The 27170-nt window shown below is 37.7% G+C and overlaps 1 protein-coding gene across 4 annotated transcripts in view; it reads left to right on the top strand.

The window, feature by feature from the left end:
• The window catches only part of LOC114704107 (zinc finger protein 431-like), a 40611-nt gene extending 13664 nt beyond the window's left edge, over nucleotides 1–26947 (top strand). Inside the window, exons 2-6 of one of the 4 annotated variants that reach the window (XM_037202370.1) lie at nucleotides 4821–4917; nucleotides 16320–16432; nucleotides 23630–23756; nucleotides 23952–24012; nucleotides 25155–26947. In XM_037202370.1, coding sequence (XP_037058265.1) covers nucleotides 16430–16432; nucleotides 23630–23756; nucleotides 23952–24012; nucleotides 25155–26787 — 1824 coding nt within the window. In that variant the 5' untranslated portion in view covers nucleotides 4821–4917; nucleotides 16320–16429 and the 3' untranslated portion in view covers nucleotides 26788–26947. Of the gene's footprint in view, nucleotides 1–4820; nucleotides 4918–16319; nucleotides 16433–23401 lie in introns of all 4 variants that reach the window. The other 3 variants (XR_005090789.1, XR_005090790.1, XR_005090788.1) reach the window with 3 other exon arrangements.
• Nucleotides 26948–27170: the final 223 nt, after the last annotated feature.

Raw genomic sequence — 27170 nt, 5'->3', positions numbered from 1 at the left:
ATCCCTCCACCCAGACTGCTATCTCTACTTTGATCTCCACACATCTCTAGTCTATCCAGAAAATCTATTCTATTTCTTCTTTCAGGGGAGATCTATATGTCCCCACTTGAGCCCTCCTTGTTAAGTAACCTCTCTAGGTCTGTGGATTGTAGCATGATTATCCTTTACTTTACAGCTAATATCCACTTATACATAAGTTCATACCATGTTTGTCTTTTTGGATCTTGGTTACCTCGTTTAGGATTTTTTTTATAGTTCTATCCATTTGTCTGCAAGTTTTATGATGTCTTTATTTTAACTGAATAATATTCCATTGTGTAAATGTACCACATTTTCTTTATCCATTCTTTACTTAAGGGACATCTAGATTGTTTCTCATTTCTGACTATTAAGAATATAGCCTTTAATCCCAGCATTCGGGAGGAAGAGGCAGACGGATCTCTGTGAGTTCAAGGCCAGCCTGGGCTACAGAATGAGTTCCAGGACAGACAGGCAGACACACACACACACACACACACACACACACACACACACACACACACACACACAAAGAATATAGCTGCTATGAACATAGCTGAGCAGTGTCCTTGTGGTAGGATGGAGCATCCTTTGGGTATGTGCCCAAGAGTGGTATAGCAGCTTCTTGATGTAGATCTATTCCCAATTTTCTGAGGAACTGCCATTTTGATTTCCATATTGGCTATTCAAGTTTATAAAAGTTATTTCCCACACAGGAACCAGAGTGATGGAGTTAAAGTGTTGCTCAGCTCATGCCATTCTGAGGTTTAAGAGTTTTTCAGTGACTTGAAATTCTTAGACCTGCTCTTACTATCCCAAATGGTATTTTGTTGTTTTGTTGTCTAGTGCAGGCTGGCCACCAATTCATGGCAGTTTTTTACCCCAGCTTCTGAGTGCTGGGGATATATGCTATGTATTTCTCTGACTAGTTAAAAGTTCGAGTCAGATCTGAAGAGCTAGGTTCACTGCTTCTTGTAGAATTAGAGGGGAAAGTGCTTTAGCCAAAGAGAGCTATACAGCAGAGGCCGCAGAGACCGAGGACATGTGTTCATGTCCATTGTGCCATTCATTTGTGGGCATTGATATGAAAGATTAAAACACAAAAACCAAACAAATGTGGGGTAATGGTAACCAAATTTGGCTGCTTATCAGAAGAGCTTACTACAGCTTACTGGACAACACCTGAGTTACTCTGAATCTTGTGGATGGAGATGGAGCCTAGAAAGTGGAATTTTAAATAGAAATGATTTAATGCAGTAATTTGTAATCCACAGCTCTAGGGGGTTTCACAGAAGGAGGAACTCTCAACTTGGCATCATGTGGATCTTCACACTACAGGGATTATTTCCTAGTATGTGTATTCAGAATTGTTTGTTTGTTTGTTTTCGAGACAGGGTTTCTCTGTGTAGTTTTGGTGCCTGTCCTGGATCTTGCTCTGTAGACCAGGATGGCCTCAAACTCAGAGAGATCCGCCTGGCTCTACCTCCCAAGTGCTGGGATTAAAAGCGTGTGCCACTACCATCAGGCATGCATTCAGAATTTTTTATTTTATTTATTTATTTCTTTAATTGATTTTTCTGTTTTTTTTTTTTCTTCGAGACAGGCTTTCTCTGTGTAGCTTTGTGCCTTTCCTGGAACTCACTCCGTAGCCGAGGCTGGCCTCAAACTCACAGAGATCCACCAGCCTCTGCCTCCCGATTGCTGGGATTAAAAGCGTGTGCCACCGCTGCCTGGCATGCATTCAGAATTTTTTAAAGTTTAAGGACTTTTCTGTCACTTGCCTATACCAATGGATGATAATATAAATTGTTTGCATCTTACATTGCTAACTTTGTCCTGTGGCAAAGGCATCTAGCTAATATCTAGCACTAGAAAAGTTTCAAACTGGTGTTAGTGACTATATAGATCAGTGAATATAGCAAGTTTGTCTAAATGTAGCCACTGTTGATTTAGAGGAAATTAGTTTATACACTAAAACCTCCCGACTCATGAAGTTGACCTAAGATGGTTTAGTAATGAACTTGTGTTAATACTTGTATGTTTGAAAAGAAATCACTGCTGGGTGTGGTGGTTCACACCTTTAATCCCAGCACTCCGGAGGCAGAGGCAAGAGGATCTCTGTGAGTTCAATGTCAGCCTGGTCTACAGAGTGAGTTCCAGGATAGTCTCCAAAGCTACATAAGTAACCCTGTCTTACAAAGCAAAAAAAAAAAAAATAAATAAATAAAAAATAAAAAAATAAAAAAAGAAAGAAAGAAGAACAATCACACAAGTCAGTATATTTACAGTGACATTAGGAGTCAGCAATTATTTTATAAAGTTTATTTATATGTATTTGTCAAAGCATGTTGCTGTACAAGCACAGTAAGCTAGTTCCTGGGAACCAATGGTTGTGGTAATATTGTGTTCCCCAATATATTGTGCCTCCTGATAAACTTATCTGGGGTCAGAGAACAGAACAGCCACTAGATAGACAGAGAGGCCAGAATATGGTGGCACTCACACCTTTAATCCTATACTTGGGAGGCAGAGATCCATCTGGATCTCTGTGAGTTAAAACCACACTGGAAACAGCCAGGCATGGTGACTCAAGCCTTTAATTCCAGGAAGTGACCCTTTAATTCCAGGAAGTGATGGCAGAAAGCAGAAAGGTATATAAGGTGTGAGGACCAGGAACTATGGCAGGTTAAGCTTTTAGACTTTTGAGCAGCAGTTCAGCTGAGATCTATTTGGATGAGGACACAGAGGCTTCCAGTCTGAGGAAACAGGATCAGCTGAGGAATTGGCGAGATGAGGTAGCTGTGTCTTGTTCTGTTTCTCTGATCATTCAGCGTTTACCCCAATACTTGGCTCTTGGTTTGTTTTTATTAATAAGAACTTTTAAGATTCATGCTACAAATGATAGAAAATAACCAAGTCCTATAAGGATAGTTGTCCATTGGCCAGTACACATGAAATATATAGCATGTGCCTGTACTCACACATCAGACACACAATTGGACACACTTCTCTCTCTTTCATGTACACACATACACAACATACACACAAATGCACACACATCACACACATAAACACACAGCACAGACACAAATGAACATATACACTCAAACACACACAAACACAAATACACACATATATAAATCCTCACACAAACATAAATATACACATACCATACATACAAATGCACAAACACATACACGTGCACAAAATCATACACCCACAAAGAAACTTTCAAAAATAGTATTAGCATTTTTAAAAACACTTAATGCATGTATGGTGAATAAATTTACACAGGATTGAATTTTTTGTTCCATTTGTTATTCTTTATTTGTGTGATATAACAGCATGTTCTGAAAAGTTCTGACCTCATAGAATGAGTCTGTTCTGGTAGCCAAAGTAGAAATATTTGCAAAGTGTGATACTTGCAATACTTTGGTTACTATGAGGGGAGGATGCATAAAATATTTTTTCATTTAATATTAGTGGTTTAGAGGAATCATTTTGAATCTTTATCAGTAACATAAAAGGCCATGAGTGTTGGAGATGCTCAAATTTTAAAGACTCTTGAGCGTTAAGTAATAAAAAACTTTAATATCTCAAAGTAATGAAAAGACACCGTGTTTTGATTTGGCTTGGTTATTTGACACATTCTTTCTATGTAGCCCTGGCTGTCCTGGAAATTGCCATGTAGACAAGACTGGCCTTGAACTCACAGGCAGGTCCTCCTGTCTCTCATTCCCAAGTGCTGGGAATGAAGGCTTACACCAGCACACCTGACCTTTGTTTTAGGTTCTTTGAAAGAGTCTCAATATGTATTTCTGGTGGGCCTTGTAGTTGCTGAGTCGAGCAGACTGGCTTCAAGTTCAGAGTTCTGCTTGCTTCTGACTGCAGATCGCTGAGATTAAAACGCATGCAACCACACCTGGCTGAGATCTTTTTTATATGACCACTAACTGCCAGTGTTGGGTGTGCTTTGAAAAAGTTGAATAACCTATGTGACCAAAATTTTGGGCCAGACTTATTTTGTAAACTGGTCTTTAGTAGGCCAGAGTGGCCTTGAATTCCATATTTACCTGAGGATGGCCTTGTCTTGATGATTTATCTATAAACAAGCCAAGGTCCAGCTTATGATATAACATGTAAAATGTGGAAATGTTGCTCTTTTATTCATACTGCATAGATTTTGATTCAGAGTTGAAGAATAATCTTGTTTTTCATTCAGATATCTGTGATTTCTATTTGCTTTTTGGTTTTTTTTTGGCCCAAGTGCACACAAATTAGTTCAAAATCATCATTTCTACTCAGCTTTCCTTTTAAAAAGCTTATTTGCTTTTTCAATTATCATTTCTTTACATATTTTAGATTTTCCATTATTCTAGATAATTTTGTTTTGGGAGTGAAAGCCAGGCAGAGCTCATGGTAGGCAGTTGCTCTACTCCAGAGCTGCTCCCTTCCTTAGAAATACTTCGATGTTTGGAAATACTTTTTCTTTGTTATGGTTTCAGTAATAGATCAAGCCCTTTGCTTCATAAATCTTTTGTATTAGTTTTTTGTTCATCTGTGGGTTTTCCCACTGTGGGATAATTGTGCTGTTAGATGACTTCATTTCTGAGTTTTTAAAGCATTTTTGTTTCATATATGATATCTTTGAATAAAGACTCAAGCTTTTCTTGTGGATAATATTGAGACTGCATGTATGGAATTGTCTTTCTTTTTGTCACAAAGGCTAATATATGTCTTAGTTAAATTATATTTACCCTGTTTATAAATTTTTAATTAATGAATTAATCAATATATTTCAGCTAGTTTTGCTGGGTAGCTTCTCTGGAGTTCATCTATATAGACCAGACTGTTCTCACACTTGGTAATACTGCTACCTTCCAAGAGCTGAGATTACAGGTATGTGCCCAATAAAATTTAATTTATTTTCCAGTTGTTTTTCCCCCTAATGTATGTCTAAATTAATGATTGTGTATTGCACCAAATGTGCAGTCTGCTAACAAATGTTGCTTACAAGTAGATAATCATTGAGATGGACATTTCCTATTCTTTATTTGGAAGTTAGGATTTTTGAGTTTAGATTACTTAAATGCAGGATACATTTTCAATTCTACGGAAGTATGGAAACATGTGTTTATGTTTAGTGAAGTTACTATTACTTTTGTATAACAGTAACAATGTACCAGGAATGTCCAGACAAATATCAAGTAAGGAATGAAGTTTCCTGCAGTCCCAGTCTATGTTCTTTTAGGCTGCTGAGAACATGTGCTCCTTGCTGGAAAAGCTGTTTTCTGGTTTCAGAAGCATTCATTTACTTTATAGGTGCTAGGGTGGTATTATATCATGTTACAGTTGCTTTTCTTCTACCTAGGCTCATAACTGACCAAGATTAGTTGAGAAATTCAGTGTGATCGACTCACAGACACTTAGGTGTAGGTTTGTTAGCCATACATTAGCCACCCTTTATTATCTGAGAATTTCACACATGAATAATAATGTATCTTGATCAAAACCACCCCCTATTTCCTCCTCTTCTATACCCCTCCCTCTTTTTGATTCCCCTTCTCTACTTCGTGGGCTAATTTTAGACTCACTGAGTTCACTTAGTGATTGGGGAGGAAAGAGTATTTGGCTTCCAGGTCCAGTTCACAGTCCATCATGCAGGGAAGTCAGTCAGAAACTCAAGGCAGAAGAAGCCTAGAGGTAGGAACTGAAATAGAGACCCTGAAGGAATACTGCTTACTGGCTTGTTCTTCCTGGCTTATTCAGTTTTCTTTCTTTTTTCTTTTCTTTCCTTTTTCAATTGAAAATAAATTTCCACACAATCTATTTTCATTATGATTTCCCCTTCCCCAGCTCCTCCCAGATCTTCCGCTCCCATCCTAATCCGCATCCCTTCTTTCTCTCTCTCTTTAGAAAATAAACAGTCATCTAGAAATTCTATTTGCTTTCTTATATACCATTGTACCACCTGCCCAGGAATAATACAGCTCCACAGTGGACTGGACCCTCCCTCATAAGTCATTAATAAAAAAAAAAAAAACCTGATAGTTGAAGGTCCTCCTCCCAAATATTCCTGTCTTGTGTCATGTTGAGGAAAAGCAAAGCAAGACAAGGATCATGACATTAGAGAAACCATGGGCTGTGTAGTGAGATTCTGTCTGAAAATAAAGTCAAATAAAGTAACAAAATATTTAAACAAACAAGAAAATAAATAAATAAACCCTCATACTTTATTCATCTTTTAGTATTAATCTATTCAAATAATTTGAACCTCTTTCTAAGACTTTGAAAGACTTGGTAATGAAAGCACCTAGTAGTGTTTTCCTTTCTTAAGTTTGGCTTTTAACCAATTTGAAGATTTTGTGCAAAGGTATAAAACAGGGAAATTTTGGATGTGGATAGGACTTGATCCAGGTGTCATATACTTTGATCTTTATTTCTGAGGCAAATCTCAGGATGACACTTGAGTAACACCCCAAGTTGTCCTCTGGCCCCCTCATAAACATTGCACCCCATACACACATGTGCACCTTCATATGAAAACATATGCAAAATATAAGGAAAAAGTAAAGATTAGGAATAGTGAGAAGTGAAAATGTCTAAGAGTTTTTGTTTTTTTTTTTGTTTTTTTTTTTTTTGGTTTTTCGAGACAGGGTTTCTCTTGTGTAGCTTTGCGCCTTTCCTGGGACTCACTTGGTAGCCCAGGCTGGCCTCGAACTCACAGAGATCCGCCTGACTCTGCCTCCCGAGTGCTGGGATTAAAGGCATGCGCCACCACTGCCCGGCTTAAGAGTTTATTAATATGATGATTGCTAAAAGGCAAGTTGAATTTTGTAACTTAAATGGGCTGATGGAAGTCTGAGAGAGGAATAAGATTCAGAAGAGCCATTTCAGTTAAGAGCATTAGTAGGAATGTTTAAGTGTAAATTAGTGGAGCAGAAGTTAGTTAGGAGCAATGTCAATAGTGTACCAGAAAGTGTCCTGTCATTAGAGGATTGAAAGAAATAAAAGCACACCACTTGTCTCTCATGTAAACACATATGTTCAATGTTCTACTGTTCACATACACACAGACTCCACAGTGCTTTCATAGAAGCCAGATGACAAATACAGGGAATTCGTTTCCTTCTGACATATGGGTCTTGTGGATCAAACTAGGTCTTTAGCCTTGGTTGCAATTACCTTTATTGTCTGAGGCAACTCCTTAGCTCTCATATGTTTTTATTCCTTTTATTTATTTGTCAGGATAATTTGCATGTGTGTCTAAGGATCTGACTCAGATGGTCTTGTCTGTCTATTCTTAAAGCATTAAGCATACATAGATTTGCCTGTTATCCCAGGACTTAATGCAGTCCAGCATAACTTTTATTCAGTTCCACAGTTTATAACCATGTAGATTGCTTCTAGTTTTTATTATTTGTGCTCATATACATGTGTCTTGGTCATGTGGACATAGAAATATCATCAATGTTTTCAGAATCAAGCTGTTTTAAAATTATTGCTTATAACAATTTTGTTATTACCTTCTGTTCTATAGGTCATTGTGTAGATACTTAAATATTTTTCAAGAGGAGGAGTTCCATTTCTGTGTTAATTAAAAGCAGTGATACTTATTTCTGGTGTGTGGTAACATAACTGTACCACATTTGCTTCTCATTCTGCTCATAAAATCTAAGATCTCTTCTTGGACATTGTGCATTTTAATGTTTGGTAATTACATACTTAGAGCAATACAGTACATGTACATATAATACATTAATAGTAGTTTTTTATTTTTACCTTACTAGGCTCTTGATACTATTTTTAGAGGTACATTTTGTTGTATTTTTATGATAAAGTGTAAGCAAATTGTAAAAATTAGTGATTATGCAGTTATATTAATATCAGAATATATACCTTTATACTTATATTTAAATTTTTTTAACAGAGTATTTACCTGGATCATGAGGGTGAAAACAGACTATTTGAACTAAGAATAAAATACAATTCTGGATTTTAGTCTGTCCTTGAGGATAGTTAGAGGACTTGGAAGGGTAGATATATATTATCCATTGGACTATGCATTGTGAGTTCCAGGCCAGCTGGAGATTTCTAATGAGGTCCTGTCTCAAACAACAAAGCAAAATTATATTCAACTATACTTATGAAAGTGTGTGTGTGTGTGTGTGTGTGTGTGTGTGTGTGTGTGTGTGTAGCACAAGCCTTCCTCAAACTGACAGTAGTCTACCTGCCTCTGTCTCTATTGTGTTACTATTACAGGCTAGTAGTCCCATTTCTGGCTCATGTTGGCTCTTCTAAAACTATTAGTGAGATTTGAAAATGTTCAGACAAAAATAGCAGTTCTGTGGAAAAATGAAAGAATTAGAGAAACAGTCCCATGCTAGATGTTTGTAGAGACCTCTGCTGAGGTTAAGTTGGGATCTTTCAGTGACTTTGGAAAAGGAATTCAGGATGAGTTAATACAGATCAGAATTGGAATTTTATTTTGAGATGGGGTCTCTATGTATTTCTACCTGTCCTTGAACTCAGAATGTAGACAAGGTTAGCCTTAAACTCCCAGAATTCTACCTGCCTTTGCCTCTCAAGTATTGGAATAAAAGATGTGTGCCATATCAACTTGGAATAGTATTATTTATTTACTTAGACTGTTTGTATATGTTTTCTCATTTACATATGGAATGGTGTGCATGTGTATTATCATATGGGTGTAAAAGTTAGAGTAAAACTTTAGGTGTTGGTCCTTTTCCCTCAGCATGTTTGAGAAAGGGTCGCTAGTATACTGTCATGTGAAAATAGGCTTGTAGGATTTCTTCTCTCTGCCTTTTATTTTGCCTTAAAAGCACTGGATTATAGGACTGAACAGTTGCAACTGGCTTTATAGTGCAGAAGTAAAGGGATAGTTGCAAGGTGAGTACTTGATTTGTTAAGACATTTTCTCAGCCCTAAAATTTATTAAGTAGAGATTTTTGAAGTGAGTTTGTTTTGAATCACAGTCTCACTGTCTAACCATGTCTGGCCTGGAACTCACTATATAGTAGATAGGCTAGGCCTGGAACTTGAAGAAATCCACCTGCCTCTGCCTCATGTGACCACAACTGGCTAATAAGAGATGTTTTTCATGGATTTCACACAGATATTAGTAGAAAGAAAGGACTTTGGAAACATGTGGTCTTGTGAAGGAGAGCTACACTTAAGAATTGATACAAAGTCATATTAGCATTTTATTAATTCAATTCAAGTGACAGATCTTTACAGTGATAAAGGACATTATCCCACAGCATCTCCTCTTTTTTGTCTAATTAAAAAGGAAGGTTTTAGCATTACTATAATAAAATAAAAACAGTTATTAAGTAAGAATTACAGTAACAATATCTAATCCATTTGCATTGACAAAATTAGAGAAAGTATCTATCTTATCTTGGTGAGTCTAAAGTTTTGTATCTAATTTACTTTCTAATATAACTGAGGAAAACTATAACTATTTAGTTTTCAAGTCCATCAAAGAACTCAAAAGGATGTAATATTATATAAGTAAACAGGAAGTGCATTGTAAACATTTTCCAAAAATCTAGAAATGACAGAGACATCTGGCTGCCTAGACAGTCATCCAAAGTCCCTCAGCAATGTTGGGGCATCCATCTTCAATCTACAGGCCTAGAGTCTCTGGCATATTTTTCAATGCAGTGGAAAATTTAAAGGACTGCTCTGCCTAATGGCAAAGTTCATCAGTTGCTTTCTTTTGTGTACTGCAGAATGTCTGGCAGTTTCTTCTGTAAAGCAGGAACCTGAAGGACTATCTCTCCTTGATTTGGCAAAGTTCATTGGTCACTTTCCTATGGGTCCTGCATGTCTAGTTTATATAATGTACTATCAAGCGTTCCATGCAAGGGCCATTTCTTGCCCAAATAGCCAGTTTTGCCAAGAAGAAGATAAACTGCATATGGAGTGTCTTCAATGCCCATCTTCCTTTTTGAATTAAATTGGTGCTGCCAGGAGCAGATGTGTTTTACTGTCCAGAAAAGTCTAAGTTCTTAAAATATTTTAAATGCCATATTCTGTAGGTCTTTGAAGTGTTTGAAGATTGCCTATCTATCTGAAATATATCTTTGTATATCTAGAAAACTTAAGTAACATGAGTATAAGTTTGGTTATCATAGATGACTAATTATTAGTCTGTATTTCTTAATTATACATTACTATTTTAAATGAGTTGCATAATCATAAATCATTAAACAAGAGTAGAAATATACATATAGTATAACAAAATTGATGTTAGCTTTGTGTCAACAAACCAAATGCATATCAATATAAAGTATTTTGATATTAACAGTTGTTTTTTGGATCAAGGTAGATTTTTTTTTAACATTTCTATATCGTATTCCCCCTTCCCCCTTTCTTTTCCGAGACAGGGTTTCTCTGTGTAGCTTTGTGCCTTTCCTGGAACTCACTCTGTAGCCCAGGCTGGCCTTGAACGCATAGAGAGCCACTTGCCTCTGCCTCCAAAGTGCTGGGATTAAAGGCGTGTGCCACCACCACCTGGCCCCCTTTTTTCTTTAGAAAGAGATTGCATTTATAATCAATATCCTTTAAATAAAAACAAACATTCATAAACAATATTTTGCGAATTTGGGTGTAGCTTTTCATACTACTTCCTGCCGATGTGGTGCTAGCACACTTATGGGAATCCTGAGAACATTTAAAATTATGGTTAAATCTTGGCTATAGTAGTCTGTGATACTGTGTCGTGTCAGCCAGTTGGCTTGAAGTAGTTTTGGATGTTGGATCATTTGGCCCATCTTTCCTATTGGAAACCTCTCAGGGAATCTTCCTTGATAGACCCATATTAACCTGGAATTAACCAGCTTCTCATCTTCTGTGGAAACAAAAGCAGAACCTCTTTTCCCAAGCAACATATCCTTAGACCCAGATTTTGAAGTCAAGATACCTTTAAATATATATATGTTGGTTTAATTGAGCAGTCCCCATAATCAAATCTCTCTCTCTCTCTAGTTAAAAATCCCAAAGACAACAAAATAATATACAGAATCCAGACTCTCTGTGTATTTGCCATATGTATATGGCTTCTTTTTTTTTTATAACTATTTCTTTTTTAAGGACTTTCTCTACCCTTTTTTCTTTTCTCTCTAAAGCCTATGTATATTTTTAAACATCTTATAACATGTTTAGAGGTATTTTCTATCTGACTCTGTCTATATTGTGTATCTTTAACCCTTCTCTGACTAGGAGTTTTAAAACTGTTAAACCTCACAGCTAGGATGAAAGCCAGGCTTTTCAACATGGTGCAGGTACCAATGAGTCATGCTTACCTCCCCAGTTCTAAGAAGCAGTATTAAGCATCATGGAACTGTGTTCTTAAGTCTGCAGCTGTGCTCTCAAGCCTGCAGGCAGTGGCTGGGAGAAGCCTCTCTGTACCATGGCCTATGGGAGAGACTGCAGATGTTCATCATGCCACTTAGCTCATGGTGATTGACTCTATCTTGCAGGCAGCTCTCGGGAGATGTGTCTCTGTGCTGCTGATAGCAAGAGACTGTGAGGCTAAGAAGCCCAGTGTAGCTCCGTTTATGTACATTCAGAATATTTTTAAGCTTTTTCTGGTCTATGTGGATCAATGTCACACATATGGCACCAATTGTAGACTTAAGTTTCTCAGTCCTGCCTGGTCCTGCCCAGGGAAGCAGCTGTTTCATAAAATAATCACTCAGAGGTTTAATATTAATTACAAACTGTTTTGTCTATGGCTCAGGCTTCTTCCCAGCTAGCTCTTTAATCTTAAATTAACCCATTTTTATTAATCTATGTATTGCCACATAGTCATGGCATTACTGGTCTGCTGGCATGTTGTGCCTTGGGTGGCGGGCCAGGGTCACCTCCCTCCACCCCTTTTCTTCACAGAATTTTCTATAGAAGAAGATTACCTCCCTTTACCAAGAGAGCTCTATGGAATGGGGCCTGTCAGTTGTTTTTATTCTTTGCTGTTTTGGTCCTTTTGAGCGTTCACCACCCAACTTCCACATAAATCAAACAGAGAGGCTTATTATTACTTATGAGTGCCTGGCCTTATCCAGGCCTGTTTCTAGCCAGCTTCTCTTCACTTAAATCATCCCATCTACCTTTTGCCTCTGGGCTTTTTCCTTCTCTTACATCTTACTTTCACTCTTATTCCATGGCTGGCTGTGTGGCCGGGTAGCTGCCAACTTCTTTTCTTGCTCCCAGATCTTGCTCTTTTTCTCTCTTGCTATTTACTCTCTCTGCCTGCCAAACCTGCCTATACTTTTTCTTGCCTAGCTATTGGACATTCAGATCTTTTTTAGACCATCAGATAATTTAGACAGGCAAAGTAACATAGCTTCACACAAGTTAAACAAATGCAACATAAAAGAATGCAATGTATCATTTTTGCATCACTAAACAAATGCTCCACAGCATAAACAAATGTAACACATTAAAATAATATTCCACAATATTGGCCTCTCTGTTTGGGAGAAAGATCATTAGTGGCAGGGTCAAAAACATAATTTTTTAAGAGTTACTTTGAGTTAATTTTGTGGAAATTGTGAAGTCTATGTTGTTTTTTTTATTAATTTTTTTTATTCATTTTACATACCAACCATAGATCCCCCTCTCACCTGTCCTCCCACTCCCTTCTCCCCTGCCCAACCACACCCCTGACCCACCCCTCATCCTCTCCTCCAAAAAGATAAGTTCTCCCATGGGGGGACAACAAAGTCTTGTACATTCAGTTGAAGCAGGATCAAGTCCTCCCCTGCATCAAGGCTGAGCAAGGTGTCAGACCATAGGTTATAGGATCTAGAAAGCCAGCACATGCACCAAGGATAGATCCTGATCACACTGCCAGGGGCCCCACAAACAGACCCAGCTATACAACTGTCCCCTGTATGCAGAGGGTCTAGTCTGGTCCCACTCAGGTTCCACGGCTGTTCATCTAAAGTTTCCGAGTTCTTATGAGCTTTGTTCAGTTTTCTCTGTAGATTCCCCACCTCGTGATTTTGACCCCCTTGTTTATAGACTCCCTCTTCTCTCTTTGACTAGACTCCTAGAACTCAGCCTGGTACTTGGTTGTAGATCTCTGCATCTGCTTCCATCAGTTAATGGATGAAGGCTCTATGATGGCATTTAGGGTGTTCACCAATCTGATTATCAGGGTAGGCCAATTCAGACTCCTCACCACTATTGCTAGTAGTCTAATCTGTGATTGTCCTTGTGGATTCCTGGGAATTTCTCTAGTACCAGATTTCTTCCTTGCCCCATAATGTCTCCCTCTATCAAGATATCTCTCATTGCTCTCCCTCTCCATCCCTCCCCCAGCTCAACCATACAGTTTCCCCATGTTCTCATCCCCCATCACCTCCCCTTTATTGCCCTTCCTCATCCCCAGTTTACTCATGGAGATCCCCTCTGTTTCCCCTTCCCAAAGATGATCTGCACATCCCTCCTTATTTCCTAGCTTCTCTGGAGCTGTGGGTTGTAGTCTGATTGTCCTTTCCTTTACATCTAGTATTCACTTATGAATGAGTATATACCATGTTTTTCTTTCTGAGTCTGGGTTACCTCACTCAGGAGCTGGAAGGTCAGAAACATAACTGTTTAAGGGTCACTTTAGTTAATTTTGTGGGAATTATGAAGTTTGCATTAATTTATATATATAGAATTATAGAAAGTTTGGTAACATTCATCAAGATCACACTTTCCAGAGCTCAGTTTTTGGTCCTTTGATTAAAAGTTGACTATATTTTCCTGATTTTGTTCTTGGCTTATTCTTTTTCCTTTATCCTTTCACAGGTGTTGTACATATTCTGGATTGTTTTAGTTTTGCGGTAAATATAGAAGTCAGATTGTGTCAATATATGTATTTTTTTTATGATCCTATTGAACACTCTGAGTGTTTCTGCTTTGTATGTAGCTTTGGAATTGGGTATCCTGTTATAAATTCTTGGGAATTTTCTTGGGATTGTATTCAATTCATGCTACAGATTTACCATATACAACATCTTAATATTGATGCACCATGGATCATTTATTTACTTCTTTGTTTATTTAGGTTTTGTTGTTGTTGTTGTTGTTAATCTGTAAAAAACTTTTAGTTTATTAGATCAAAAGTTCTAAGAACAACGTATTCTTCTTTGGGATGACCTGAGTTTATCTCAGTATCCAAGTCGGGGAGGCACATAACCACCTGCTTCTCCAGATCCAAGATATCTGACCCCCTTTTTTCTTGTATGTCACTTTTATACATATGGAACACATTCTCTCTCACACACAAACATACACAAAATGTGAGGATAAACTTTTTTCTTTAAGTTCTTGTGACTCAAAAAGCAATTAGACAAAACAAGTTGCTTTAGGTGTATAATACAAATCATACACCACTGTTTCTTTAAAAATCTGTTATTTTTTATTTGGTTTAGACAAGTTTTCAATTCCTTGCCTGATGTAGACTTATAAGCAATCATCAGTTATAGGAAACAAAAGGATTCCTAAATGATCATAACAAATATCCTTTACCTTGTCATAAGAGAATGAGATCCTTTTAGTAACCAAATCTGTTTTCTACAAAGTTAAAACATCAGAAGATTTCAAGTGCATCTGTCCAATTCTGTTAAAACAGCCATCCTTACACAATCCATTTTCTATTATTAGCACCAGAGAGTACCAGAGTGCACAGGACGAGTACTGGCCAGTGATTTCTCGTGGTTAAATTTTGACTAGAATCTTGTAGTTCGTGTTTATGGGCTCGTGATATATATTTGTAGGTAAGTCTTTTTGTCTTGTTTGGTCATTGGTACCATCTATGTTGTTGAGTCTATTACTTGTCATCTAAATTTATTGTTGTTTGTCTGGAAAATGATGGAACTTCACCATTTTATTTTTCAGAAAATTTACTATATTATGCTTTGAGTTTCTTGAGCTTTTGTTGGTTTGGGAAGTTTCCGTGGAGAGACAGATTTAGTTTTCTTGATCTTGGAGGCTCACTTCTCCTTATTTCTTGGTATATCTGTGTTTTCCTGTTGTTATTATCTTCATATTTGCGTGTTTTTTTTTTCAGCTTAAGGGGTTGATATGGTTAAACATCTGAGGGAACATAAATTGAGGCTATGCCCAGATCAGAATTGCTGGTTACTGTGTTTTTGAGAAACTGTGTTAATTGATGATTGATGTGCAGACTCTTCCACTGAGGTTACAATACCCTAAACAAGTGGGCATAAGATGGATAAGAAAGACAGTTGAGCACAAGACAGTGAGCAAGCAAGAGAAAAAGCCAGTAAACAAAGTTTCCCTGTGGTTTTTGTCTTCAATTCCTAGCGTGAGATTCTATCATTAGCACCTACAATTGTGGGTTGTGATCTGGCAATATCAGCCACATAAACCTGTTCATCACTTGAGATGCTTTTCATTAGACAATTTAATCACAGCAAGAAACAAGCAAGTTAGAACAAAATTTGGTACACCAAAAGTGTTTTTGTTGGAGGATAGAATGTGGGAATGTTGTCTTTTGGAGTAATGTTTAAGATATTAGGACTTTAAAAAAAGATATTAGGACTTTAGATGGCAAAAGGCATAAAAAGTTGCACATAGAACTTAATCAGCTCTTCTTGTAGGACCAGGAATATGAGTATTGAAAGTAATGGTCACAGTAGCACTTCAGGGAATAGGATCTCAGTGGGAAATAGACTCCATTAAAAATTTAGCTAGAGGTAATTTGAATAATATTATGTCCCCATATCATTCTTATTTTCTCCATTCCCTAAGAAATTGAGTAAGGCAGAATTAAAAAATAATAGGCTGATTTCTTGGACAAAGTATTGCTTCTCTTGGGTGTTTATTACTGATAATTCAATCAGGTCTACAGTGTAAAAGAAACAAGTGGTGCAGAAAGAAATAAAAAGTCTGTTTTGAAGAGATAAACAGACTAGGTAGTTTCAAATAGTAGTCCTTTGGTAGAGCAGAGACAGAGAATTTTGAAGTTTAGGACCATTAAAGAGAAGGCCCTTCTCAGCATTTGAGACCCAGAAAGGTACCCTAAGTGCAAGACTCCATCCATCTAAGCCTTTAAATTATGGAGGGAATAGGCAACTTGATTCCTAATCCCAAGAAGCAACTTCACAGAGGACCTTCTGTAAATATTTTCCAAGTGTGGTAGCATCCATCCCAACATAGAAGCCTAATTTGTGGTGAGTAACTCATGTCGTACTGGTTCTGGAAACAAGACAGATGTAAAATGTACAGGTAGGTCATAGGTTCTTCCTCTGTTGTTTCAGTTGAGCACTGCTGCACACATCTATGTTTGGCAGAGTCAGAAACCCAGTAAAGAGACTGTGAGAGGTCATCGCATGAAGCTGTGAAGATTACGCCAGTGTTGTATTTTGAGATGGTAAGATATTGAAATGCCCAAGCTATAAGACGTCTGCCATGGGGAGCTGTATACAGTGAGTGGAAGTAGCAAAGGAAAAACATGTATGAAAAATTTCAGGGGTAGAGTTATTTAAGCCCTTTGGGAATGAAAACTAAACTGTCGGAAAAAGAGCTATAAGATTTGTTAATTCTTGCTCAGATTTAGTTTTGCCATGGTCCAATCTTCCCCCACTGTCCACAATGTGTCCACATTGCTTTCTTTTTTAAAATTTTTTTAAAAATGTATTTTTCTCTCATATAATATATTCCAACTGCCATTTTCCTCCCTGCACTCCTCCCAGTCCTTTCCACTGTTCCCCTCTCCACCAGATCTACTCCTTCATTTCCCTTCAGAAAAGAGCAGGCCTCCCAGAAAAATGTACATAACAAGTTAAAATAAGACTAGCGACAAACCCACATGCCAATGCTGGATGAAACAACCTAGTAGGAGGGAAAGGGTTCTGAGATCAGGTAAAAGAGTCAGAGACACCCCTCCACTCACACTTATAGGAGTCTCACAAAAACACCAACCTACACAACAATAACTTATATGCAGAGAAACTAGTGCAGACTCCTGTAGGCTCCATGGTTGCTGTTTCATTTTCTATGAGCACCTTTGAGACCGTTTTCTTTTAAGTTAGGAAAATTTATGACTCTCAGTTGTTTTTAGAAATATTTTCTGGGCCTTTGAGTTGAGATTCTTTGCCTTCTATTCCTATTACTCTTAGGTTTCATCTGTTCAAAGTGTTCCAGATATCTTGGATGTTATGTTTCGAGAAAATTTTAGATTTAGCATTTTCTTTGACCAATATATCCATTTCTTCTATCATATTTTCAAAGCCTGAAGTTCTCTGTTCCATGTCTTGTGTTCTTTTGTTTAAGCTTGCCACTGTAAGTCCTGTTTGATTACCCAGATTTTCATTTCCAAAATTGCTTCAGTTTGTATTTTTTAATAGCTTTTGTTTCCAATTTCAGGCCTTGACCAGATTCATTTATGTTTATCACATGTTTGGTTTGTTTTTGTTTTTGTTTTGGCTTTCTTTAAGGAGTTTATTAATTTTCTCCAATTTTTCATTTATCCTTTCCCTGTTTTCTTTAATGAATTTATTCACTTCCTCTTTAAGAACTTCTTTCTTTTTTATAAAGTTGGTCTTAAGGTTTCTTAATTATGCTTCAACTGTGTTGGAATAGTCAGGGCTTGCTGTAGTAAGATAGCTGGAATCTTGTAGTGACATATTATAGTGGCTCTTATTGATTGTGTTTTTATGCTAGTGTCTGGGTATCTGGGTTTGAGATGATTGTGGGTCTAGGTGCCAATTTCTCAGTTTGTCTTTGTTGGATGGGTGTTTTGTTCCTTGGGTTCTATTTGTTCTTTGGTCTTCTGCTCTGTGTGGGCTATGGTTGAACACTGTTATCCCAAGTTGGGGACTACAAATGTTGCAGTAGGTGTGGCCTTTGTTCCAGCAGGGAGTAGCTGCCCAAGTTTGGGGCTGATAAAATGTGAAGAGAGGAGGGAACTTAGGGATAGTGTTGAGGGTCGCTGCGAGAGTTGGGGAAGCTATGGGCAGTTGGCCTACATGAACTTCTGGTACATGATGTATCCTTTGCTTGAGCAAGGGGTCTTCCTTCACCGAAGTTGAAGGCTACAACCCAGAGATGATTATGGAAGTGGGATTGAGGATAGTGTTGGGATTATTGAATGAGTGGAGGAGTCCACAGATAAGCAGCCTATGTGGATTATTGATGGATGGCATGGCCTCTGGTCCAGCAGGGAGTCTTTGCCTCAGTTTGCCTACCTATTTTTCTGGCTGGTATGACCTGCACTTGAGCAGAGTCTATCCATCTGATTTGGGGCTGGGGATATGGCTTTGCTGGTAGCAACTATAAGGTTTGTGGGGATTGTGTCTGTGGAAATGTACAGAGTGTGGAAGTTTCCTGGGCTGGTGACCTGCCTACCTATTCTTCTGACTGTTGTGACACACACATGAGCAGGGGATTTCTGCCTGAACTGGAAGCCATATTCCTCTTTTCCTTAATGGGAACATATCCTGTGACACTGTATGTTGAAAATATACTATCCCTAAGTTCCCTGCTCTCTTAAGTTGTTTCTAGATTTTTAAAAGATGTGACAATAAAGAGATTGTTTTGAGTATCAGCAGAGACTTTGCACATTTGGGCTGTTACAGATTTTAAGGATCATTGAAGTTAGACTAAATGCATTTTCATTTTTTTTCTTTATTCATTGTATTTATTCTTTCATACAATACATTCTAACTGCAGCCTCTCCTTCCTCCAGTCCTTCCAATCCCCACCCAATCCCTATTCTCCTAGATCCACTGCTCCTCTGTCTCCCTTCAGAAAAGAGCAAGCCTCTCAGGGATATCAACCTAACACATCATAAAAAGGTGCAATAAGACTAGGCACAAACCCTCATATCAAGGCTGGACAAGGTAACCCAATAGAAGGAAAATGATCCCAAGAACAGGCAAGAGAGTCCAAGACACCTTGATTCTGATAGTTAGGAGTCCCTCAAACACCCCAAGTTAAACAACCATAGCACATATGCAGAGGACCTGGCACAGAGTCATGCAGGCTCCATAATTGCCACTTCAGTTTCTCTGAACCCCTATGAGCCTTGCTTAGTTGATTCTGCCAGCCGTATTCTCCTGGTTTCCTCTACCCTTCTGGCTCCTACAATCCTTATCCCCTTCTTCCACATGATTCCTAGAGCTGAGGCTAATGTTTGGGTAATGATCCCTGCATGTGGCCCCATCAGCTGCCAGAAGAAGCCTCTCTGGTGACAATTGAGCTAGGCAGTGATATATATTATAGCAGAATATAGTTATGAATCATTTCATATCTTTTGTTGTTTTTCTGTTATATTTGATTCTATCCTAGTTCTCTGAGCCATCCAAGTACCAGTTCCTAGTCATCCAGGCAGTGTCAGGCATGGGCTTCCTCTCAGAGCCTTGTCTTCAAGTTAGACCAGTCATTGTTTGGCCACTACAGAAGCTCTGAGCCACCTCTGCCCTAGCATATCTTGCAAGCAGGACAAGTGTGGGTTGAATGTTTTGTGGCTAGCTTGATGTCCTAGTCTTGCTACTGGGAGCCTTATGTTGTTACAGAAGATGGCTGATTCAGTATCCGTGCCCTTGATTACTAGGAGTCCTCTCCAGGGTCACCCTTATAGGTTTCAGGAAGCTTGCACTGCATTATGTTCCACATGCCCTGCTAAAAGCTCCCCTATTCCAATAATCTCTCTCTGTACTTTCCCCCTATGTCTCTTAAATACTTACTTGGTCCTTCCTGTTTCCATACCCTTGTCCCTCCAGTGTGCCCACAAAATCTATTTTCTCTGTCCAGGGAGATCTATGCAGCTCTCCTGGAGCTGTTCTTGTTACTTAGCCACTCTTCATCTATGGAATGTAATGTGATTAACTGTGATTATTCTTTATTTACTAATATCCACTTAGAAGTGAGTATACTATGTTTGTTTATGTGCTTCTGGGTTGCCTCAGTTAGGATAAGAAAGAACTCAAGAAACCAAAAAACCACAACCCAATACTCAGATTATAATGGGGTACCTTTCTAAACAGAATCCTCAGTAAAACAATCTAAAATAGCTGAGAAACACTTGAAGAAACGTTCAACATCCGTAGCCATCAGGGAAATATAAATCAAAACTACTTTGAGATTTTAATCTTATACCTTTCAGAATTGTTAAGATCAATAACACAAGTGAGAGCCAATGCTGGAAAGGATCTGGAGCAAGTGCAAACCTCAAGACCCAGTAATAACATGCTTGGGCATATACCCAAAAGATGCCTTTCCCTCCCACTACAAGGACATTTGCTCAACTATGTTCATGGTGGCTTTGTTCATAACAGACATAAACTGCTGTGTCTTTGAGAGATTTTTGTTGACTGATGTTTGATGATTGATCTGGAAAGGCTCCTCCACTGAGGGTAGCTGTATTCCTAAAAAAGTGGGCCTGGGATGGAAAAGAGAGCAATTTGAGCTTGAGGCAGTGATTGGCAAGAGAGAAATCCAGGGGGAAAAATCTTTGTCCATGGGTTTTTCCTTCAAATGCTAGCTTGAGCTTCTATCCTAAGCTCCTAAAATGATGAACTGTGATCTGACAGAATCAGCCAAACAAGCCCATTCATTGCCCAAGATGCTTTTGGTTAGAGGACTTTTAAACAACAGCATAAAAGAATGTAAGAACAAAAAAATGGAGCACCAAAATTGGTTTTGTTGCTAGGTAGAATATGGGAATGTTGTCCTTTGGAAGAATGTGGATGATATCAACACCTTAGATGGCAAAAAATTTAGAAAATTTTACAGAGAACATAATTAGCTATAGTTGTAGAACCAGGTAGATAGGATTGTTGAGAGTAATGGCAGAAAGTGTAGGTTGAGATCATAGGATTCCAGACAGAAGTAGATAGACTCAATATATATATATATATATATATATATATATATATATATATATATATATATATTAGAGATCATTTGGGTAATATTGTGGCTTCATAGTTTTTCTTATTCTGGCTATGCCCTGGAAATTTAGTAAGGCAGAATTAAAAAACAATGGGCTAATTTCTTAAATAGAATATTGAATCTCTTTTATGGCTATTACTGATGACTCATTCAGCTCTGCAGTGAAAAAAATGGATCAGAAATTAATGAAAATGAAAAGGTAGTTTCAGATGGCAGCCAAGTATTGAAATAGATGGGAATTTTTCAAGGAGTTTATCATCATTATACAGAAGTCCCTTGCTCTGTAATGGAAACCTAGCAAGGTGTCATAAGGATAAGACACCATCCACCTAAACCTTCAATTTATAGAGGAAGCAAAGTGATTCCTAGTCCCTGGAAGCAACTTCATATAAAACCTGCTGCACCTGTGGTCCAAGCATGTTGGTGTCCATTCTAATTAAGAAGTCAGAATTTGCAGGCTTCTTGATCGTGGAAACAAGAAAACATTAAAATTTTAGGTCATGGACTCTTAGTTTGTGGTTTCAGTTCAGCATTGTGGCAGGCATCTATGTTTGGCAGTGTCAGAATACAGTGAGGAAACAGAGTTTATTGTGTGAAACTGTGAGGATGAAACCTGTGTTTCATTTTGAGACCACAAGATGATGAGGTACCTATGCTATGAGACATCTCCCATGGCCAGCTGGCTGCATACAGGGAGTTAAAGTAACCAAAGAGAGAGATGAATGAGACGTTGCAGGGATAGGGCACATCTAAGTCCTTTGAAACTGAAGCCTTATGTGTCTGAGACAGAGCTATAAGATTTGATGGTTTTCCTCTGTGTTTGAGACTTGCCTTGGTCTGCTCTTCTCTCACTCTGTTCCCATTCCTCTCTTTTAGAAAGTGAATGGTATTCTGTGCTATTATATGTTGGAAAGATGTAATTTGTTTTCTGATTTTACAAGATTTCACTGTCAAGATTTTCTTGAGTGTCATAAAAGGCTTTGGACATTTGAACAGCATAGGGGATATCACAGACCAAGAGTATCATTGAAGTGACTAAATGTATTTTTTTTTCATGGATGACCATGAGCCTATAGTGACCTGGATCAGAATGTAGTTGATTGTATGAAAAACTTCCCAGATATGATGATGTATTTGAACATGTTTCTCTTTTTGGGAACTTTCTTTCGATTAGGAGGAGCCTTTCTGGATGAAATTCCTCATTGGGGATAGGTTATAAGCATCTATAGACTCAACCAATTTCCTATTCTTTGTTTTGGTTGAAATTCATGAGCCAACATCCTTCTCTTGCAGTCATGCCTTCACCACCATTATAGACTTTAGATACAGTAGAAGCAGTTGCCATTCAATGCCAAGCCAGTTTGGTAGCCTGCTGTTTAAATTGTTTGTTTGTTTTTGATGACAAGGTTTGTCTGTGTAACCTTGGCTGAACTGAAAGTACCTCTGTAAGCCAGTTGGCCTTGAACTCAGAGACCACCTGACTCTGGCTCACAAGTGCTGGGATTAAAGTTGGGCCAAAATTCTTGGCTTTTCTGTTTTTATATTATTGGATGATTGGCCTGAAATGTAGGTTTTTGTACATGCCAAACAAATACTGTTATACTGAGCTTCACCCCATCCTGAAATTTGAAATTTGGCAGATGGTATCGTTTTGTTTTCCAGCATGACATGTATTCATGACATTAATACTGCCTGATCCTTCTGTCATTGGATTGCAGGTACAGGACATTCTTCCTGCCTGCTGTGTTTGTTTTGAATATTTTAAATGAATATGAGTATTACCTGTATGCATGGATATGCACCATGTGGGTACCTGGTCCTCACAATGATCAAAAGATGGCCTCAGAAACCCTAAACTTGGAATCATGGATAGTTTTGATCTCCTGTGTAAATATTGGCAGTTGACCCCACCTATATGCAAGACCAGCAAGAGCTCATTACTATTGAGCCATCTCTTCTGCCCTGTGTTGATTATTTATTATCAACATTTATATTGCTAATGTTTTCATCTGTCCATTTGAAACTGTGTTTAAACACTCAGTGCCTTTTAGAAAGATCTTATTGATGTTACACATTAAAATGAGGTACTTCAGGTTTCTGGAAGATGAATACAGAAGTGGAGTGAATGTCTAACTCTTTGTAGAAACTAAAGTAAATAACCTCTGTGTTCTTTCTGTCTTTTTGCTTATTTGCTGATTTTTTTGCACAGGAGACAGGGTCCCAATATGTACTTCTGGCTGTCCTGGAACTGATTGCATAGACTAGGCTACCATTCAACTCAAGCAAATATACCTGCCTCTGTGTTCTGAGTGCTAGCATTAAAGGCATGATCCAATACACCCAGCTTGTCTGTCTTATTTTTTTTATACTTAGTAATTGTTCATACAATTTTTCTAATGTGTAGTCTGTACTGTTGATCTGTTTACTTTTCTATGTTTGTTAATAGGCATTTCTGTTGCAAGGTTATATCCCATACAAGGGGTACAGAAATGAGAGAAGTGAACCTCCTTATTCAGTTTCCTTCTAGAGTGACTTGATGATTACTTTACAATGTCTGTGTTATGGAGGAAGTAAGTGGAGCACCAGAATTATATGACTATATCATGAAGAAGTATAGATTTACAATGTTGTCAGTACCATGCTTTCTGTTGTACACATCTATGGGATATTTTAGAATGCAGTGACCTATGATGATGTGCATGTTGCCTTCACTTGGGAAGAATGGACTTTGCTGAATCCTTCCCAGAAGAATCTCTACAAAGATGTGATGCTGGAGACCTACAGGAACCTCATTACTATAGGTAAGACTGAATTTTCCTTCATATAAAATAAGGGGACAACTCTTCTTTGGCTATTGATGCTTCTCTGTAATTTGAGTGAGAAAGAAGAATTAGGTGAATAAATCAGGTATGGTTCTAAGGTTCACTGAAGATAGTAACTTAAATTTTGCACAATTTTTAATAATATACCATACATTTTCTGAAACTATATTTTAGGATACAGCAGAGATGACCATAATATCGAAGAATACTGTAAAATTTCTAGAAGACATGAAAGGTAATTTTCTTTTGCAAGCTGTTACAAATGTGCCTTTGAAGAAACTGTAAATGTGTCCTGGAAGTTTCAAAGAAAAACAACAGTGTAAATTAGCACAGCTTATAATGCATTGATGATTATTAAATTCTGATAACAAATACCATATTCCTCAACTTCAGGTAAGTGAATTACATTTTCAAGGCATTCTTTTAAGAAAGACGACAAGAAAACAATGCCTTAACAGACGTGGCCATTTGAATCAAAACCCCATTCGTGCTGTGCTGTACATCTGCCAGTCCATTTCATTTCATGACACTCATATTAAAAAAGGCAGACACATTGAAGAGGTGATAAGTATATGTTCAAAACATTCAAAAATAAGCAAATAGTCCATAGTAAAGTTAGTGTTACTCATATACTTTTTGTGACTTTGATAAATTTAGTGAAAGAGGCACTTAGAGTCAAGGGCTATTGTGGAGAGACCTTAATCCCCATACCACATATCTATGAGAAACAGAAATTCAAACTGTATGAATTCAATGTGGAAACCTTTTGTCATTCTTCCTTTACTATGTATGTCATATATCATTCTGGATACAAGCCACATGAACATATGGATATGGAATGATGGAACATACCTCTCAGAACTATTAGAATATATATAGCAGTCCCCACATTGAATAGACTTGTTGAATCTGATTCAAGTATACAAGTAAATGGTTTTCTACCTTCACTGTAAATACATCAACAATCTCACACTGCAGAAAAGCCCTAAGAGTACTAGCACTGTGTAAATAGTTCTGTTTGTCATAATTCACCTAGAAAATGTAATGTGACTCACAGTATAGGAAAATTTATGAAAGCAATAAGTTTGATAAAGCTGAGTTTTTCCAGTTCTCTTCAAATATGTGAAAAATCTCATATAGGAAAAAAAATGTGTAAATGTGAATCATGTAATAAATGCTTTTACTATCACATGTATCTTTAAAGATGCAAAACAACCCCTAATAAATGGGAATAATATGAGTGTAAACAAAGTAATAAAACCTTAATATCTGATTCTTTGCAACTGGACCAAATTGCAAATTAGCTCATTCAAATATAAAGATTCAACAGTATATTTAAAGTGGTAAAGCTTTTACATGTGCCAATTATCCTTGCAGGAATGAAAGAAGTCGTACTGGACAACAACCTTCTGAATATCCTCAATGTGTTAAAGCCTTTGCTCATCACTGTACTCTTCAAAAGCATAAAAGAACACATACTGGAGAGATACCCTGTGAATGTAATCAGTGTGCTAAAGGCTTTCCACATTTTAATAATCTTGAAAAACACAAAAGAACACATACTGGAGAGAAAACTCATGTATGTAATCAGTGTGGTAAAGGCTTTTCACAACTCAGTGTTCTTCAAGTGCATAAAAGAACACATACTGGAGAGAAACCTTATGTATGCAATCAGTGTGGTAAAGGATTTTCACAACTTAGTAATCTTCAAGTGCATAAAAGAACACATACTGGAGAGAAACCTTATGAATGTAATCAGTGTGGTAAAGGCTTTTCACAAGTCAGTCATCTTAAACAGCATAAAAGAATCCATAGTGGAGAGAAACCCTATAAGTGTAATCAATGTGGTAAAGGTTTTGCACGTCCTAGTAATCTCCAAATGCACAAAAGAACGCATACTGGAGAAAAACCCTGTAAATGTAATCAGTGTGGTAAAGGCTTTTCACAACCCAGTCATCTTCAAAGGCATAAAAGAACCCATACTGGAGAGAAACCCTATGAATGTAATCAGTGTGGTAAACTCTTTCCACGTCCCAGTAATCTCCAATTGCACAAAAGAACACATACTGGAGAGAAACCCTATGCTTGTAATCAGTGTGGTAAAGTCTTTGCAGAACAAAAACGTCTTCAGATACATAATAGAACACATACTGGAGAGAAACCCTATGAATGCAATCAATGTGGTAAAGCCTTTGCGGATCAAAGAATTCTCCGAATACATAAAAGGACACATACTGGAGAGAAACCCTATGAATGTAATCACTGTGGTAAGGCTTTTGTATGTCAAAGTCATCTCCGAACGCATAAAAGGACACATACTGGAGAGAAACCCTATGAATGTAATCAGTGTGGAAATGCCTTTGCACATAGCTCTCATCTTCAAAGGCATAAAAGGACACATACTGGAGAGAAACCCTATGAATGCAATCAGTGTGGAAAATTCTTTGCAGAACAAAGATGTGTCCAAAGACATAAAAGAACACATACTTTAGAGAAACCCTATGAATGTAATCAGTGTGCTAAAGGCTTTCCACATTTTAATAATCTTGAAAAACACAAAAGAACACATACTGGAGAGAAAACTCATGTATGTAATCAGTGTGGTAAAGGCTTTTCACAACTCAGTGTTCTTCAAGTGCATAAAAGAACACATACTGGAGAGAAACCTTATGTATGCAATCAGTGTGGTAAAGGATTTTCACAACTTAGTAATCTTCAAGTGCATAAAAGAACACATACTGGAGAGAAACCCTATGAATGTAATCAGTGTGGTAAAGGCTTTTCACAAGTCAGTCATCTTAAACAGCATAAAAGAATCCATAGTGGAGAGAAACCCTATAAGTGTAATCAATGTGGTAAAGGTTTTGCACGTCCTAGTAATCTCCAAATGCACAAAAGAACGCATACTGGAGAAAAATCCTGTAAATGTAATCAGTGTGGTAAAGGCTTTTCACGACCCAGTCATCTTCAAAAGCATAAAAGAACACATACTGGAGAAAAAACTTTATGAATGTAATCAGTGTGGTAAACTCTTTCCACGTCCCAGTAATCTCCAATTGCACAAAAGAACACATACTGGAGAGAAACCCTATGCTTGTAATCAGTGTGGTAAAGTCTTTGCAGAACAAAAACGTCTTCAGATACATAATAGAACACATACTGGAGAGAAACCCTATGAATGCAATCAATGTGGTAAAGCCTTTGCGGAACAAAGAATTCTCCGAATACATAAAAGGACACATACTGGAGAGAAACCCTATGAATGTAATCACTGTGGTAAGGCCTTTGTATGTCAAAGTCATCTCCGAACGCATAAAAGGACACATACTGGAGAGAAACCCTATAAATATAATCAGTGTGGAAATGCCTTTGCACATAGCTCTCATCTTCAAA

This window comes from Peromyscus leucopus, chromosome 2, assembly GCF_004664715.2.
Source record: "Peromyscus leucopus breed LL Stock chromosome 2, UCI_PerLeu_2.1, whole genome shotgun sequence".
NCBI classification, from domain to species: Eukaryota; Metazoa; Chordata; class Mammalia; order Rodentia; family Cricetidae; genus Peromyscus; species Peromyscus leucopus.
This window is presented reverse-complemented; position numbering and strand designations above follow the sequence as displayed.